Here is a 19,154-nt window from a genome sequence, read left to right as displayed (position 1 = left end):
GTTCACACAGCGCGAGGTGAGGACTTTCAGTGCGGTGACCAATAAGGAGCTGAACTGAGTTGCATTCAGAACACATGTAGAGCCGTGGCTGGTGTGGCTGCGTGAACTGAGTGCCGGCCCACAGACGGGAGGTCCGTCACTGGTTAGGTTCCCAGTCAGAGCCAGGTCCCCACTTGCGGGCGTGCAGGAGGCAACCACACACTGATGTTTCTCTCCTCTTTCTCCCTCCCTTCCCCTCGCTCTAAAAATAAATAAGTAAAATCTTTTAAAAAAAAAGGATTCTCGTGACGCTACCTGGAATGACCCAGCATCGTTTTGCATTCCGAAGCCCTCGTTTTTGAGTGCACTGTACAGTCACGTCGGTGCTGTGCCACTGAGCAGCGTGGGGGCCATGGGCAAGGCTCTCGGTGCGTCTGATCGTCTCCACGTGGGACAGCGGTGCCTGCCGTACGGTTCATGGGATGTGCGTGGAGGACTCAGCGGCCGCTCCTTGGCAGCCACGCTGATGAGATTAGGCCCTGAGTGAGGGGTGTCAGGGTGGCCCTTCGGGGTGCATGTGCGTTTCTTAGTTTTCTGCCGTGCCAAGAATGTGAGAGTGCCGGAAGGTTCCAGATATGCCCGCGGTGACTACAAAAGGAGCTCGGAAGGTGATGCCGCACCTGGGGGCGGGCAGAGGGTGCAGGAGTGAGTGAGGGGTGAAGTCAGGCGAGGAGGCCACTCATTGAAAGAGGCTGGATGATTGAATGTGAAGAGACCCAAACATTGTAACGATGTTAACTCACTTAAAATGGTTGAACAGTCTTGAGTAATTACAGTGTTTATGAATCAAATTTTGGTTCCCGTGGTCTCCAAAGGATCCTGTGGGTGTGTGTCTTAATGCCCTCACTCCGCTGCACACAGTACAGGAACTAGGGGAACCACGGTTCCCCACAAAGGGGGCCGATTCAGGTGTGCGCATTAGGGGGTGGGGGGCTGGAAAGCCATCACCTGGCACCTGTCCCCAGAACGCGTCTGGTTTGGGAAGAAACCACGAAGCAAGGCAGCTGGCGGTTTAAAGCAATGGGAAGTGCCCATGGGTGGCTGAGAATAGTCCCTCTGCTCCAGCCGGGAAGGAGGGAGAGGCCTGTGGAGACGCCCGGAACGGGAGGTGGACAGTGGGGAGTGGGACTGAGGTGCAGGAGGCCCCTCTGGGAAGAGGCGGGGGCTGAGCAGGGAAAGGCCTGCGGCGCAGGGCGGGCTTTGGCCTCAGGACCCCTTCATACTCGGAACAACTACATAGGCTCCAGAGAGGTTTTGTGGTGTGGGGTTACTATCGATACGGACCACATTTGACGTTAAACCACAGGAAAGTGTAGGCATTATTCATTAACTCAGTACTGATATGACAGACCTATTCCGTATTAACAGAAATAACTTACTGTTAGGAAAATAGCCATGTTTTCTAGAACAAACACCGGTTTAGTGAGAGGACAGCATCGTTTTATAGTTTTGCAGACCTTCGCGATCCAGCCCCGGGGGAGACGGCGGGCGCCCCTTTGTGCCTCTGAACGCCGTCAGCGCCCGTTTGACTCCAGTGGAGGGAGCCGTGACTGGGAGAGGAGCGTGTTAGTAGCCTGTCCAGGTCGTTGCCGACGGCTTCCTGGGCCCCACACCGAAACCCAGCTGTGGGCTCTGAAACCGTGCCAGGAATCTCGCACGTTTTATTACATTAGAATCCAGAGAGCCGTCTTGCCCTTGGGAAGGCTCTTCTGTCCTTGAACAATTCCGAAACACCACTTGTTGATCGCTTGGCAAATACTGGTCACCGAGTGGCACAAGTCTTCTAAGACAGTTTGCAGTCACGGACAGGTTTCAGTGTCTGTGTCAGGAAGTCCAGTGCTAGTGTCGCCCCGGTGTCCCCTCCCCCCAGGGAAGCTGTCAAGCTCACACTGGCAGGTCCTTTCCCAAGCTCCCTGGAACTCCAGGAAGTCATACGGGGCTCCATTACTTTCCAGCCCTGCTGTGACCCTTAATCTTGTATCACCATGAAGGTTTCGTGGGGAAGAATGTAAATATGTGTAGAGCTTTTAAGATGGTGCCTGGCCCCGGTCAGCCCCAGTCAGCAGCAGTGACTGTGGTTATTTGGGCTTCCTGTGTCACCGTCGTCAAGCGTGACGTGTGCTGACCGTAGCGGGGAGAGAGCCGCGGAAGGCGCCGTGGGGAGCTCCACGGCGGGCCCTGCTGCGTGCGCGTAACAGCGCGTCTGGGAAGCTCCGGCCTTCCCTGTGCAGTCACAGCAGCAGCCGAGCCGGGGCAGCAGCCTCCGTGGTCTTCTCTCGCCTCGCTGACCCTGCGAGCTCAGGGGTCACTGGTGTGAGTGCCCGTGCCCCGCGCCAGGTCTCGTTCGCCTCGTGTCCCGTTGCCCACACAGGCCGGCGTGTGGCAGCAGGCGCGCAGAGTGTGTTGGAGTGAATACATTTAGAGGGAATTCGTTTTGAACAGCACTCCATGTGGTTTCAGGCTTCAGAGTGTGACGCATATGATCTGAGCAGTGACTGGTGGTTTTGTGTTTCTTTTCATTTTCTTTAAGGCATGTTTAACTTCTGGTCACCCCTCTCCCATCTTTCCTTTTCTTGAATATCTATTAGTTCAAAATAAAAGTAGTAGAAGTCTTTAAAATGTTTCACAGTAATTTGGGATTTAAGCATTTTGCAGTCAGTATACTTTGCTTTCTGCTTTTCAGATGTTCCTCCTGCTGATCAAGAGAAGCTTTTTATCCAGAAGTTACGTCAGTGTTGTGTCCTCTTTGACTTTGTTTCCGACCCACTAAGTGACCTGAAGTGGAAGGAAGTAAAACGAGCCGCTTTAAGTGAGATGGTGGAATACATCACCCATAACCGCAATGTGATCACGGAGCCGATCTACCCGGAAGTGGTCCATATGGTAAGTGACCGCAGCGTGACCAGCAGGTCCCAGCCCCGAGCCGCCACTGGGACTCTGGCGTCTTAGAGGAAGTAAGCTGAGGCGCTGGAGTCCAACACGGCACTTCCCGTGGAAGTTCTCCTCCGCCAGAGCCTGCACGTGCCCCTGAGGAATGAAAGTCTCTGTGATGGGTCCTGGATGCAGGGCTTAGATAACGCGGAGACCAGGTGCCGTCTAGGGAATAGTGGGGAGCTGACCCACTTAACCTCACAGTCACCAGGCGGGGCGGAAGTGTTAAAGCTCTGCTTTGTACTCTCTCATCCTCTTTAAATTTGTTTTGTTTTTTAACATCTATAGCATTAATATAGTGTCCATATATAATATAGAAGTAAACGTGTTCTAGTACATGTTCTACATACATACGTGTCCCATGGGGGGGTGCAGTGAAAAGGGCGACGGGACCCAGCTGGAGCGAGGACCGGCGGTCCTGACTGGCAGAGCCGGCCCGCGCGTGTGACCGCCGTGAGGAGACGCGCCAGCTCTCCCCTGCAGTTAGCTCACGACGGCTTCCATCTGTCCTCTCCCGCCTCATCCTCACAGCCGGTTTCCGGCTTCTCTGCAGGCCGCACTGTGGCCTCCGTCGGTACCGCCTGGAGAATCTCTTGTGATGCCTGGAGTCGCTAACCTCTGAGCCCCAGTTTCCTCTTCAGTCGCTGCTGTTCATCTGCCTTTGGAGTCAGTGCGCCCCGGCTGCCAGGGGGTCTTCGGCGCTCAGTATAAAATTTTAAATTCTTATATGAGCTCCTCAAGCTCAATTATTTTTTTCCCCAAAGCTATATATTTCGGAATTGACTAGACTTGTTGACCTAAAATATGTTTATTTCTCAAAATATGTTTGCTTTGGAAAAGAAGATGAAAGTAATGTTCTTTTTGTAATTCACAGTCTGTCTGTTAGGCTAGGAGCTGAGACCAACGTGGTTGTTTTAGTGCACTGTTGTCAACTCTTGAAGTTCCGAGTTTACCAGTGGGTGGTCAGCCTACGGCTGCGGAAGCCACGTGGGGTCCTTCCCCGAGCTCGCACCCGAAGGGCAGTCACAGGCGCATGCACTGAGCAGCAGATGCTCTAAAACCTTTCCCATTTGGGTTTAGGAAAACTGAGGACTGTCTTTTTTTTTTCCTCTTAATTTCCACTCTCAGTTACTTTGGAAGGCCTCCCAAACTCCAGACTCACAAAGAAAAATCTCTGCTATTTTCTCCTAATACTTCCATATTTTGTTCAAAATTCACTTTATAATCCTCCTAGAATTTGTTTTTGATGGTACAGGGTAGGGATATAACTTTATTGCCTTCTAAAATGATTGAGAAATCATTTGTCTACGCCATATATTGAATATTTCATTTTCCCATTGATTTTAATTGCTTTTTTATTATATATTAAATTTACTTTAAATTAAATTTATTAATATAGTACATATTACGTTTCTAAGCACATAACATTTTTTCCATATTAAATCACGTGTATGGAAGGGTCTTCTCTTTTTAAGGAGCCCTGGCTGCCAGTAGCCCCCCGAGTCCCACCCTTCACCCAGAGGGGAGAGTCTGCAGAGACCAAGACTTGGGGGGCAGGTTTGGATCAAGCGCCTGCTCTTGCCCCAGGTGTGGGCCTGCCAGCCCGAGTCAGCCCTCCCCTGCGTTCCGCATGGCCGTGCACGTCACCAGAGCCACTTGGACTACTGAAGCTCTGAGGACTTTTTACATTTTCTTAATTTTTAAAAATAATCTTTTACTGCTTATTTTTTATTCTCATCCTCCCCAAGACTTCTTTAGATTTAATCACCACTTCTCCTCACCCCGTGAAGAATTCTGTCCTAACTAGGTCCCCTTCCTGCCGTCTTTGCCTGTGTTCCCGACCCTGAAGTTGGACACTTGGCCCTCTCACACACTTGCAGGCACTTAGCAAGCGTCCGCCGTGGGCCGGGCACCTTTTAGGTGAGAAAATAGAGCAGTGGGCTGATTTCTGCCTGCCCAGAGCTCTCCTCTGCACGGAGGCCAGGCCTCCAGCGAGCCAGCCGGCAGTGTGTCACTTGAGGTCCTGGAAACTCTGTGAAGGAAGGGACCCAGACGCAGGACGCCAGGAGCCCGCGTGGTGGGAGCAGCGTGCGGAGAGAAGCCTTGTACGTGATGGGTTGGACTGTCTCACGGGACACTTGCTCGTGCGGTGCTTTCCCGTGTCCCTGGGAGAACGGGGACAGGTGGTCTTCCCTCCCTGCTCTGACCAGAGGACGTGCGGGGCAGCGTGCCTTTCCCTGCCCTCGAGTCCGTCTGGAGCTTTGGGGCTGGAATGAAGGGCAGGGGCAGACCGGGTTTGGGGTTTTGTTCTGTGAACAGAGGGCGTGGGTGAAAGAAGGCGGGGTGCGGTGAGGGGCCCAGAACTGAGCGTCCGACGGAGGGCCCTTCCCCGCAGCACCGCGGGTGCCCTGGGGTGCTGGCCCCTGAAGCAGCGCGTGCGGGCCTGCTCGAAGGGCTGCCTGGTGGGCGCGTGCGTGCGTGTGTGTGTGTGTGTGTGTGTGTTGTCATAGTATTTTTAGACATTAATTTCTACTTGCTTTGAGGAATCCAAAGCTCACATACCATACAATTCGCCCATTTAAAATGTACAATCATTCATTTTCAGTATAGTCACAGGGTGGTGCAGCCACAGTCGCACATTACTTACGCCGCTGTCAGCCCCTGAAAGAAGCCCCATATCCATTGATGCCACTGGCGGAGGCACTCGTCCCCTCGGTGTCTGCGGACCTGCCCCGCCTGGACATCGCATGTCTGTGGGATCAAACAGCACGTGGCCTTCACGTCTTCAGAGTTTGCCCATGTTGCCGCGTGTGTCAGACTGCCCCTTAAAGCTGAGTGTGATCATACCCCGTGACACGGAGATACACCGCCTGGTGTTGTCCGTCCGTCCGCGGATGAACGGTTGGGCTGTTTCTGCTCCTTGGCGGTTTTGGGTACCTGCTGTGGGCACTGGTCTGCAGACCTTTGTGTGCGGGTGTGTTTTCGTTTCTCCTGGTTGTTTACCAAGGAGAACTGCTGGGTCACATTTAACTCCGCGTCTGACCTTTTGAACAACTGCCAGACTGGTTTCCAAAGTGGCTGCACCAGTTCACATTCCCGCCAGCAGTCCGGGAGGATTCCAGGGTCTCCGCGTCCTGACCTACACTTGTTGCTGTGTCTGTCTTTTAGGTGACAGCCGTCCTGCTCGGTGTGAGGCGGTGAAGCACGGGTTTGGAATGGCATTGCCCCCTGGCTGTGTATTTTTATACATGACAGACTAGCCCTAAAACCTAACAGAACCTTACAGACCATCTGGCCTGACCCTTTCATTTTCCAATTGTAAAAATCTTAGGTTCAGCCCCGGCCAGTGCGGCCCGTTTGGTTGAAGCCTCGTCCCGTAAGCCGGAAGGCTGCGTGTTCGGTCCCCAGTCAGGGCGCGCACAGGAGGCGGCCGATCGGCGCTCCCCTCTCCTGCCGGTGCTTCTCTCCCTGTCTCTCCCTCACTCCCCGCTCTCTAAAGTCCGTAAGCATGTCCTCCGGGAGGATAAAAACAAAAATAAAAATAAACTAAAAGCTCAGGTCCAGGGAGATGACAATGAAAAGGATCGGCACCCACGGGGGAAACTCCTCCATCTGGGTTCGGGGCCTGAGTTACGTCAGCGCCATCACCGCTTCATTCAGGCCGTGTTCAGATACAGCCCGCCGTCCGCTCTGCGTTGGGGGTGTTGTCCGTTAGGTTGCCTGGTCAGTCTGCTGCTCGGGCACTGGGGTTTCTCACAGTTAAGTCTGAAGGAAATCAAGTAACAGCAGAGCCACTTCTTCCACCAGACACCGGTTTTCCCTGAGGGATGCCTGACCAACAAACTGCTTATTCAGACTCGAATAATGAGCAGCATTTTCTCAGAAAATGAAAGGAGACTGTCACTTTAAGGAAAATAACTGACAGTGTTTGTTGTCCATCATCGATTCAAGCTTTCAAGTGAAAATTTGAATTTTGGAAAGTCTGTATCCGCCGGTGCGAACTCCTGCTTCTCGGTGCCGCAGCCTGTGCGACGCGATGAATGGGCCCCGGGGGACGTCTGACGGAGGAGGCCCATGGGACAGCTGCATCACCCGGCGGCCGGTGTCTTCCGGAGGAGCGGCGGTGATGCCACAAAGCCACTCGTGGGCCGGAGAGCCCTTCCAGGCGAGAAGCAGCGCTGGACCCTGGGGGTGCGGGCGGGACCCTGGTCGCTGAGGTCGGGGACCCCGTGTGCAGCGGCCCTTCATAGACGCCCTCGTGGGGTTTGCTGGAGCATCCAAGGAGCCCGCGCTTACCCGCAGGGGCCGTCCGTTACCCTCCCTCTTCAGCGACTTCCCTCGGAGACTGACTTCCCTTCTAGGCTTCAGCCAGCCAACGTTGTGAACGTAGACGCAGGCATGAGAAACCAGCTGTTTTCTACGAAGCCAGAAATTAAAGGGATTTGCAAAAATGTAAAATAATGACACTCTTCTCATTGAGTTGTTTTTGTTTTGGGAAATGTTTTTATTTAATATGAGTTCTTTTATGAAATAACTAACATTAGTTGTGAAAAATTAGTTATTTTTTATAAATGTTATTTATATTAAGACATAATAGGTTTATTTTTAATGAATTAATATTTTTTAAATTTCTGTGGTTTAATTTCCCATAGGGTCAGTACTGGTAGATAAAACTCTCACAAACAAAAGCTCTTTGGGGCCCTTAGTAATGCTTAGGAGTTTGAAGGGGCCAAAGAGTGCCGCTCAAAGGCCAGGCATCAGCATCAGCGTCACCTGAACGCTGCTTAGCTAGGCCATCGTACCTGTTCTCCAGCTTGTCCTGAGCATCCGGAAGCGCGCCCTGACCGGTGAGACTCAGTGGGTAGGTCGCCAGTTCCGTTCCTGGTCAGGGCACAGGCCTGGGTTGCGGGTTCTGTCCCCGGTTGGGGGGCGTGTGAGAAGCAACCAGCTAATGTTTCTGTCCCTCACCGAGGTTCCCCTCTCGGTCTCCCTCCCTTCCCCTCTCTCTAAAATAAAACCTTAAACATAAGGGGCATTTTGAAAACACGCCAGGAGCTGCAGAATCACTGTTCTGGGCAACGTTCAGAATAGCCGCCCTCCCCTGCGATCAGAGCCCTTGCCTGGGCCCGGGGCGGCTCTCCCTGGCTCCCTAGGCCCGACCCCCAGCCCCGCTCGGGAGACGGACCTGAGTGCTCTCGCACACCTTCCGCTGAGGTTAGCCCGCTGCCTTTCGTAGGCTCAGGAAGTGTGCCCTCGACGCACAGGGTGGGCAGAAAGCAGCTTCACAGTTACTTGGATGGAGAATACAATAATCAATAAATAATAGTGCAGGGGCCCACGCTGTGTTTCACGTACTCACAGCTGTAAGCCTGCTTGTACCCAGCCCTGCAGTTTGCTGCCCACGATGGCATTGAGACGTGCAGTGTCACTGTTCTGCAGCAGCGTGGGCGGGTCTGGAGAGTGTGATGCTAATAGTGAGGAAAGTCAGAAAGACAAACACCGTGTGATGTCACTCATATGTGCAATTCAATGACCAAAATAAACAACAAAATAGGACCAGACTCAGACACGGGGAACAGACCGAGGGTTGCCAGAGGGAAGGGAGTAGGGGGTCTGAGTGGAGAGGGTGAAGGGGTGAAAAACCCCACATCGGCAGCCACCGAACAGTCACGGGGTGCAGAGGGCCGCATGGGAGTGCAGTCAGTAATGTTGTCCCACCAGACAGGTGCCAGAGGTATTGGTGGGGGGGGGGCACTTCATAAATCGTGTACCTGAAACTAATATAAAGTAATACTGAGTGTTAACTGTAACTGCGATTTTTTAAAAAGAGGAAGACTAGTCCTCGCAGCCACAGGTGACTGTAGCCTGAAGGCCAGAGCAGGAGCTGGCTGGCGGATGGCAGGACGTGCCGGACGCGCACAGTGGCCTCTCCGGCCTCGCCCGCCCGTATGGAGCCTGGCTGCAGTGCTGTTCTCGCCGCGCTCACGCGTGCCAGGTTCCCCAGGAAGACGAGTCCATCGTGTTGAGTCTGCTCTGTGCTTGCCGCCACGTCCCCGGGTCGTGCTAAGGGGGTGGGCATGCCGGTCCCTGAGGGGCTTCACGCCTAGACCGCCCCACTGTGGCTGTCACGTGTTTCACTTAGGACCCACGTGGGCGCTCGCCTGCGTTTTCACACCTAGTGTTTGCGGTGTGCTCTGGCGCGCAGGCCCCGCTCTGCGGGGCGGGAGAGGGGAGAGCGCTTGGGGTGGCAGAGGGCGGTGTGTTAGCCAAGGCCGCCCCGGACGGCCGCACACCCCGTCAGGTGCCATTCAGGTCGCGCATCCCCTTCTCACCCGGCTGTCCCTCTCGCCGGGGCGCCCATGGCGGTGACAGCCTGCAGCGGCTGTTGGAGACCGGGCAGCGGTCTTTCGGCTTCAACTAGTGGTGAGCCGTTTCTCGGAGATTGCTCTTCTTATTTCAGAAGAGTTTACCTTTATATTGTTGGGTATTTCTTAATTATAAAAGCAGTGCATGCTTGTTTTATAATAAGTGAAGTAAATACCAAAAAGTAGGAAGTAAAACGTTCTTTGCTCCATCCCCCCCACCACCACCACCACCAATTCTGTCTACACCCAGCCAACCGACTTACGTGGGTTAGTTTTTGTCAGAAAGCTACTAAGAAACTTTTGGAGATGACGGATGTGGTCATTACCTTGATTGTATGATGGTAACGGATGTGTGCCTATGTTCAGTGTATCAAATTGTACACTTCAAACATGTACAATAAGTTCTGTATCAGTTATACCTCAGCAGACGGGGGCCATCTAACGCTCTAAGTCGATGGCTGTTTCCTTTGGTCTAGGGGCACGGGGAGGAAATTCCTGGCTCCGGCCTGGCAGCTCGGCCGGTTAGAGCGTCATCCTGGTTTGCCAAGGCTGCGGGTCGGATCCCCGGTCGGGGCACGGACAGGGCTCAGCCCACGATGCATCAGTAAGTGGAACAACAAATCAGTGTTTCTCTCTCTCTGCCCCCTCCCCTGCAAAATAAATAAATAAGTAAATACTCCTGAGACAGTTAAGGGCATTGTGAACCAAGAAGGTTTAGGAACTAATGCCTAGTAAATATCTTCCCATAACATTTTTAAAAATTGATGTTTAATTCCCATACAGCACAAGTCACTTTTCAGTGAACAGTTCTCTGAGATCTGATAAATACACATAGTCCTGTAACCAGCACCGCAGTCAAGATAGAGCGCCGTCACCGCACTCCAGAAACAGCGCGCTCCGCTTCTCCTTCGTAGCCAGGCCCTCCCCTTCCCCATTTGCCCCGCCGCGACCGTCCGTCCTCCAGTTCTGCTATCTTGTCTTTTCCAGAATGCCATGTAAATGGAGTCATATAGCATGTAGCCTTTGAGCCTGGCTTCTGTCACTTGGCATAATGTGTTAGAGAGCCATCCATGTTGTTGATATAGTAATAGTTTGGTCTCTCTAGAGAGAGGGGAGAAGGGAGAGAGAAAGGGAGAGAGACATCAGTCGGTCATACACGCCCCAGCCGGGGACCAAGCCCACAGCCTAGGCCTATGCCTTGGCTGGGACTTGAACCCGCAGCCCTTGGGTCCACTGGGGCCACACCAGCCCGGGCAGTAGTTTGTGCCTTTCAGTTGCTTAGTAGCGTTTCATTTTACCAAAGTACCCCGGTTTATCCATTGCCCAGTTGAGGGATAATTTGTTTGCTTCAAATTTTTGTCAATAAAACTGCTATTAATCTTCAGGTACAAATTTTGGACCTAGGTTTCTATGGAACTCGGGCAGACACGTAGGCGTGGGATGGCTGGGCCGCGTCGTAAGCGTGTGTCCGACGGTGAGACGCTCCCCACTGGCTCAGGGGGCGGGCGTCCTGTTTCTGCGCCCCTGCCGGCAGCGCGGGCTCTGTGGACCCCACGGCCTCGTCGGGGCCTCAGCCCTTCAGCCTTGGTTTGGCTTTAATGTGCGTTTCCCGATCAGTGTGATGGTGAGCGTTGGGTCCTGTGCTTATTTGCCATTGGTAGGTCTTCCTTGGGAAGGGGGCTGTTCCAGTCCTTTGCCCGTTTTTTCATTGGGTTGTTTTCTCGTTACTGAGCTTGATCGAGACTTCTTTACATTCTCTGTATAAAAGTTGTTTTCCCAGTTATGTGATTTGCAAATATTTCCTCCATCTGTGGCTTGGCTTTTTACTTCAACAGCGTCTTTTACAGAGTTTTTAATTTAACTGAATTTAAAGGAAGCCAAGCTTATGATTTGTTTCCTTCACAGATAGCGCTTTTGGCTTCACAGCTAAGAAGTCTTGGCCTGACCCAAGTTTACAGAGGCCGTCTCCTAGACGTGTTACAGTTTTGCACTTTACGTTTAGGCCTGTGGTCCGCGTGGAGGTCCGTTTCTTGGTGTGCGGGGGTCCAGGCGCTCTGTTTGCAGGGAGCCGTTTGTTGAAAGGACTAACCGCTCTCCGCTGACCTGCCTTCGCACCTGTCTCCACCGTCGCTGGGCCATGTTGGCACATCTTTTCCGTCCCATTGACCCAGGGGTCTGCTCCCCAACACCTTACTGTCGTCACTGTGGTCGCTTCAGAGAAGATGTTGGCGTCCTTCCCTCTTCTCCAGAATTGTGTGGCCCTTCTAGTTATTTTAACTCTCCATGTAAATTGTAGAACCAGCAAAATCTCCTTCAGGGGCTTTGACTGGATTGCATTGCATGTGTAGATTTGGAGAAAACTGATAGCTTAATGGCCTAACAATACTCACCCTTTCAGTCCGTGGTTCTTTGTTTTATAGTTTTCAGCATTCAGATCCTACATGGGTCTTTCTTCATTTTCGGGTTCTGTCGTAATGGGGGCTGTTTATTTTCTGTTTCTAGTTAGTCATTGTCTTTTCTTGAAGTTCTGTCAGGTTGTACTTCCTGTCGTTTGGTTTACACGTGTTAGTGTTATTTCTCAGGTGAGCTGACTCCTTCGTCACTATCACACGATCCTCCTTGTCCCTGGTGGGGTCACTTGCCTCGGCGTCTACTTTGTCTGCTGCTGACACGGGCGCTCCAGCGCTCACCGGGCCGGTGCGTGTGCTGCGGCCCTTCTGCACTCCTCGGCCGGGCCCTGTTTTTCGTTCATGCGGGCGGGCCACAGAGGCCACCGGGTCGGGCAGCACAGCCACGTGCTTCCAGTGTGAGGGGCGGTGTGTCGGGCCGAAACCTCGTCTGCTGTGCGGTGTTTTCTCTGTCCCCTCTGCTCTCTGTTCCCTTTTCTCTTGTGCTGTCACTTCTTGTGACTCCATTTTATCTCCTTGGTTGGCTTTTTACCTGTTAGCGTCTGACCTCGATTATTTGTTTAGCTTTTCTAGGCTGTGTCTTGACCTTATCTCAGCCTCCCCTCCAGCGAGGACGTACCATTTCCCGTAGAATGCGAGCGGCTGGCGACAGCGCTCTCCCGTTTCTTCCCTCTGGGCCTCCCCCGCCGCCGACACACAGTTCCCTGCTTCCTACGTTATAGACCCCACCGTGCGTTATTTTTTAGTTTTAAATGTCTTTTAAAGAGATTTAAGTAATTTAAAACCTTTTATACTTCCCGAAACTTCGCAAGCCTTGCTCCGCTGCTGCCTTGTGGGCACCGTTCAGTGAGAAGTCTGCCGCACTCAGTATATCTTCATTCCCTTCAGGCTACTTTGGGTTTTTTTTATTTATTTTTAAGCAATGTGATTATGATGTGCCTTGGTATGGCTTCCCTCTTTTTCTTGTGTTTGGAGTTCATGTGTAGTTTTCATCTAATTTGGAGGCGTATTTGGTTATCTCTTTAAACGCTTCCTGCCTCCTCCCCTGCCCCGCAGAGACTCCGGTCTCGTATGCATGCGGTTTTGTCGGGTTGTCTTCTCTTTTCCGGTCTTTTTTTCTTTCTTTGTTCCAGTGGGCAGTCTCCTTTGCCATCTGCAAGGCCACCGGCCTCTGTGTGGTGCTTCTCTGGGGTTAGTCCCCGCCCAGTAGAAGTCTCGCTTCCCAGGTTGTGGCTTGAATCCCCAGGAGTTTGTTAGTCTTTCAGGTCTTCCTGTCCCCACCTGCCTTTGTGGACGCGTAGAGTACTGACTGCTAATTCTAACACTGGGTCAGCTCCAGGGCAGTTCAGCTGATGGGTTTTTCTTTCATTGTAAACAGTATTTTCCCGCCTCTTGATGTCTGCTAATTTCTTATCTGACACTGAATTTTGTCTTGTTGAGTGCTATCTCCTTAATATTTCTGTTAATATTCTTGAGATTTGTGTTGGGATGAAGTTAAGTTACTTGCCAGTGGTTTGATCCTTTTAGTTCTTGCTTTTAAGATGTGTTAGGGCCCTGGCTGCTGTGGCTCAGTGGCCTGAGTGGCAGCCTGCAAACCCAAAGGTCACTGGTTCGATTCCCAGTCAGGGCACATGCCTGGGTTGTGGCCCAGGTCCCCAGTTGGGGACAAGAGGCAACTAATCAGTGTCTCTCTCACACATCAATGTTTCTCTCCCTCTTTCTCCCTTCCTTCCCATCTCTCTAAGAATAAACAAATAAAATCTTTTTTTTAAAAAAAGTGTGTTAAGAAGGACAAGAGACATGGAAGTTCTATGGCAAATTATCTCCACGGCTGAACAGGCTGTGCTGCTGCCCTGCGTGGGTGCTAGTCTCTGTCATCTTCTCAGGTGGTCCTTCTCCCAGCCCCCAGGGGCCTCCTCACACAGATGCATCCCTCGACCCGGGCTCAGCGCGCTTGCCCTGCAGCTCCCCTCTCTCTGGGCCTCAGCCTCGCCGTTCTCACCGCCGCTGTCTGCTGGGCCCCCCTGGTTCTCTCTCCCTGCGCTGCAGCCCGGAAACCCTACCTGGGCAGGCACCCGGGCAGCTGTCAGGCTCACCGCGCTGCTTCCCAGGATGCAGGGCCTCTGTCCTCTGCTGACCCAGGGCCAGTGTCTTCAAAGCTGTCATTCCCTGTATTTTCCCAGCTTATTTGCAGGAAGGTGGGTAAATCCCATTCCTGTTACCCTAAGTGTAAGTCCCTGCTTCATCCGTAATAAATAATCAACACAATTCTAGCCAGCAGTGATTCTAAAAAGGGGTACGATCACAGGTCATTTGTATGATTTGTAATTCCATAACGTGTGTGTCTGCTGGTGCTCAGAGACATGGCATGGAAATGGTCGGCGGCACACACATGATTCAGGACTTGGGCTCTGAGGCTTCCCTTTCAGTTTAGTTACATCCCGTAGGCTACAAAATATATAGGTTTGCTATTCTGAAGCATTCCTAAACTTTCTCACATTTTACTGCAAAAAAAAATTAGAATACATGATAAAGCAAATATTTTAGAGTGTAAATTTAAAATCTTGCTGGTGACTACACAGCTATTTCCTATAAGATTAGACTTTTTTTTTAATCCTCATCCAAGGACATTTTTTCATTGCTTTTAGAAACAGAGGAAGGGAGAGAGAGAAGAAAACATCCGTTGTTGCCTTCTGTGCGCACCCGGACCGGGGATCAGACCCCCACCTTAGATATGTGCCCTGGCTGGGAATTGAACCTTTTGGTCTAAGCCAGCAGTTCTCAACCTGTGGGTCGCGACCCCTTTGGGGGTCGAACGACCCTTTCACAGGGTCACCTAAGACCATCGGAAAACACATATATAATTACAGATTGTTTCTGTGATTCATCACCATGCTTTAGTTATGGTTGGGGGTGGTTGGGGTAAAGTATTAAAGAGTCGCGGCATCAGGAAGGTTGAGAACCACTGGTCTAGGGGATGATGCTCCAACCAACTGAGCCACACCAGCCAGGGCATAAGATTATAGACTTTTGATTGGTATTTTTCATAATAAAATATTGTGGAATATACATGATTCAGAATTATGCGTAACTAAATTTTGGCCTAAAGTAAGTCATTTAAGAGAAACTTCCAAATCCAGTGTTACCTTTTAAAGAACACTAATTAACTTGAATTATAAGTACAGTAAGTCCTCACTTAACATCACCAATGGGTCCTTGGAAACTGACTTTAAGTGAAACAGCGCAGTCTGGTGACACCAGCGTTGCGCTGGACTAACCCGGATGTGAGCAGGGGTTGTTCCGACGGCATATTTCTGGCCTCAGAAATAGCACCAGATTTCCAAGTGAAGACGTAAAACATTTCTAATTTTAAACGTTGAAGTAAATGTGAGCTATACAGACATCTAAGAAAGATGAGTAAAAACAAGGGAATGATTTTCTAACCTGCTGACTCTGGTTCAGGGTCACAGGTGGCTGGAGCCTCTCCCGGCGGCTCAGGGTGCCTGGTGAGACCGCCCTGGGTGCCCGCCCATTGCACCGGAGAGTAGACACGCCATTCCCTGCCCGTGCGCAGCTCTGTGATTGGGGAGGGACCCAGAGCCCCGGAGAGAGCCCAGGCAGGCACGGGGGCACCGGACACACGCCGTTCCCCACCCGTGCGCGGCTCTGTGATGGGGGAGGAACCCAGAGCCCCGGAGAGAGCCCAGGCAGGCACGGGGACACCGGACACACGCCGCGGACAGGGGCCTCAGACAGGAAATGATTTCTTTTCTCAAAAACGTTTTAATGAAATGATGTTAAACAAAATGACATTATTCAAGGAACAGCTCTGTTTACAAATTATTGCTCCTCTTTGTAAGTAATTTTTTTATTTCCACAATATCTTTAACTTACTTAAGAATACGTTTGAGTGATTATAAAAATAAGCTTTTCAAAATAAGAATTGAACTATACTCTTTTCTTAAATGTCACGTTCCAGCGTCTGTTTGGAGGTAAACCGCGTTCTCTGAGGCTCTTGCCTTAGAGGTAGTGGCAATGGTGCTATGGAAGGGGCGCCCTCCTTCGCCTCCACTGGGTGCCCGTCCGTGCCAGACGGTGTGAGGCCTGGGAGGTGGTGCTGGGGAAGGACGTTAACCCGAGAACCGCCCAGTCGCCGTTGATATCAGACAAATGTGAAGAAGATGCACAGCCTGACCGACGAGCTTAAAATCGGGTCCGGTGAGGATGGGGCTCGGGACACGCCCCGTTAGAGCCACTATGGCTGAGGGCCCAGCTGTCGTACTTACTTGGAGTTGCAGTTACGAAGGTGACTGGCAGCACGGGTCCTCGTGGGCGCGGCCCTGCAGCAGGTGCTAGAGAGACGGCAGTTGGTGAGTTGTGGCGCGTGTCTCCACGTGACGCCCGAGCTCTGCCTGTAAAGCAGAGGTGGGCTAACGTGACAACTAGGAAAGGGACAGTCTCGCTCTTTAAGATTGCTCCTGGGACTTCCATTATCCACCTGCATTTTAATTACATCCATCGAGTTCATCAAAAACCCAGGGAGAATTATGTTTAAGATCGCGTTCAGTGTGTGAACTGCCCTGCGGAGAAGTGGCATTCTGGTACCAGGACCTCCTCCCAACCCTGGCAAGTGGCGAACGAACCCTTCAGCGTCCTCCGCTAGGGTCTGCACGCTCTTGCCGCTGCAGCCAGTAACTAGCAGTGTGTCCCTTGGTCATTTTCATGGCTGCGACCTGGGGTCTTCCTGTCAGTTATGTTTCCATGTTGCTTGTTAGCGGACGGGGTGGCCATTAGGTTTGGGTTTTGGGTTTTTGTTGGGTTTTGTTTCTGTGGCCCAGCTGGGGTGGTCTGTCTGTTGCCTCAGTTAGTTTTTCCACATACTGCACATTATATTATTTACAGGCAAATACAGTTTTCTATTTAGAAAGAAATGTAGATGGGCTTCCACAGCCCCTCCTCCCCAAAATGTGTCTCTTAGCAGCCTGACTCGGAGCCCAGGATTTCCGCTGCAGGAGGAAGGGTCCCTGGAGGAACCGCAGTGTGGCCTTCGGTGGACTCACCTTTATAAATCCAGTGCAGGCGGATGAAACAGCGTCAGTACCATCGTAGAATAGCCCTTACGGTTTTGAACAAGGAACTGAGCAGTCAACCCTTCCTTCCTCGTCATCTCTGAAATCAGATTATCGGAGTAGTTCTTTGGAGTGAATCCCTTCATATCTGAACCCTCACGTGCTCACGTGTCCCCTGTGCTGCAGTGGCACCCAGCATGAGTATTTCATTACCTCTTCCTCGGGAGTGACTGCAGGTCTGTAGAAAGGCTGCAGGCTGTTGCAGCGTCGTGAGAGTTTTCCATGATGTGGCTTCCTGGGCCGTTTTGGTTTCCGCGTGATTCCATAAATCTAGCACGTTGGCGGGCCGATTTTAAGTACTGAAAGTGGAAATGTCACGAAAGCTGTACAAGCCGGTGCATCCTAGTATTACAGAGGCCAGTCCACGCCACCACGGCGGCCCGCGAACCATAGGTGTGCACCCACGTGGATATTCTCCATGCGGGGCTTTTCCCCTTCCCCTGTGCCCGGTGCAAAGAGGACTTAACCCTCCTTCAACAGGTGAGGAGACCGAGGCTTGGGCAGAATTTTCAGCCGAGGGTCCTGCCCCGGGTGAGAGGGGGCCGTGCCGCTCTCTGTGTGGCCTGGCTCGAGCCGCGTCCCAGCCCCGGGAGCGCTCGCATCGGGGCACTGCACGGGGCGCGGTCGGGGGCCTGTGTGACCGCAGCGCGCCTCCGACTCCCACACCGAAGGGAGGCACGGGTTCCCCCGGCTTCCGTGGCGTGATGCTGACAAAGGTGACTCTTCCTCTCAGACTGAACACCAAGCGTCTGGGCAGCACGCTCCCTCCGAGCACACGGACCTCGCAGCGCCCTGAGCTGCTGTGCTGGGGACCGTCGCTGGGACCGAAACCCGGGAATAGCCCGAGGCGGCCTCCGGTGCGCCTGCCCCTCTGTTCCCCTTGCTGGTCACGGGCATTAAGTTAAGGCCGTGCCATGTGGCAGGGAAGGGGGTGGGGGTACAGCGCGAGAGTGGTTTGTGCACCTGGGACCTGTGTGATTTCGTTAACCAGTGTCGCCCCAATAAGTGTAATAAAAAGGGAGAAAATGCTTGGTTATCGCCTAAAGTAAGTAACTTTCAGAAGTGGAGTTGGTGAATAATAAAACTTCTGGATCTAGGGTGATGGTCCTTCAAGGACACAGAAAAGGGGACGAAGCAGCGTGGCCACGTCCCCTTGCAGCCTCCGGGCTCAGTATCGAGGACCTGGGGGAGCTGCCGGTGCTGGGACGAGCGGGGGCCTCGCCATGAAACCAGAGCCCCAGAGCCGCGCTTGGCTGCCCGGAGAAGCCCGCCCCTGCTGCGTCGGCGCTGGCGGAGTCCGGGAGGTGGACGGGGCGGCTCGGGGACCCCTTAGGCCTGCGGAGGCGACTGGGTCCGGCGAACCCCATGGGGCAGGTGCGGGCTGCACTAGGGCAGGGCCGACCGCTGACCGCGTGGGCTCCTTCCTCCTCGGCGACCGCAGCGTCGCTCCGAGGCTTTTCCGCTGACTGGCTGAGGCTCACCCCCATCTCGAGGGCAGTCTCCTTAGGGTCAGCTAATTGTGGGTGTTAACCGCTACTAACTGCCTTCACAGCGACCCTCGCGGTGCTGCCGGACTGAGCACCGGGGCACTCTGAGACTAGCCTTTCACTAGGCTGCATTTGATTTTTCATCCACCGTCTCGAGCCGTGATCTGTGACATCTTTCCTGCCCCTTTTTTTTCATCTCTGGTTATAGCTGTCCCACCTAGTTTGACACTTTAACTTCAGACTCAGAGCCCGTGTGTCCCCCTCCTGTGGGCGGTCTGGCATGTGAGGGGCCTGCAGTGGGCAAGGCGGGGGTTGCGGCCGCTCTGTGTTTGCTGTGTGCGGCCTGGGCGTGGGCCCACGGGGTGGGCCTTCTGCGTGGGATACCTGTGCTCGGGAGACCCTTTGAGGGGGGCTGCCGTCTCCCCTTTTCTCCAGGTCTCTAGTCCCCATCTGGGTGAGCTGTCTGCTTCTTTGACAGGTCCTGGGCACCCCCACTGCTCCAGCCCCCACCTGCATGTTCCCCTCCAGGTGCTCTGGCACATCTGCTTCTGAAGGCTCCCAGAGAGGCAGGTAGTGTGTGTTCACAGACACCTTCGCCACCAGGGACACCGAGCCTGCGGCTGCCGTCACCAACGCCCACCTCCATCTCCTGAAGGAGCCCCCAGTCCCTGGGTGACTCTCTTGGAGCCCCCTGATCATTTGGCTTTGAGGCTAGAAAACCCCAGATCATGAATGCCACACTCCCCACGAAGGCAACAGCCTGCGACTCTCTCTCTTCACTTGCGTGGCCCTGCA

General features: G+C 52.9%; 1 protein-coding gene across 10 annotated transcripts in view; it reads left to right on the top strand.

Moving 5' to 3' along the window:
- Nucleotides 1-19,154, top strand: part of PPP2R5C (protein phosphatase 2 regulatory subunit B'gamma) — a 124,493-nt gene that overhangs the window by 68,669 nt on the left and 36,670 nt on the right. For all 10 annotated transcript variants that reach the window (XM_090265586.1, XM_090265585.1, XM_090265589.1 and 7 more), the window contains one exon: nucleotides 2,723-2,922. In XM_090265586.1, coding sequence (XP_090121712.1) covers nucleotides 2,723-2,922 — 200 coding nt within the window. The remainder of the gene's footprint in view (nucleotides 1-2,722; nucleotides 2,923-19,154) is intronic.

Source organism: Furipterus horrens, unplaced genomic scaffold (genome assembly GCF_987537825.1).
Source record: "Furipterus horrens unplaced genomic scaffold, mFurHor1.1.pri manual_scaffold_21, whole genome shotgun sequence".
Classification (NCBI taxonomy): domain Eukaryota; kingdom Metazoa; phylum Chordata; class Mammalia; order Chiroptera; family Furipteridae; genus Furipterus; species Furipterus horrens.
This window is presented reverse-complemented; position numbering and strand designations above follow the sequence as displayed.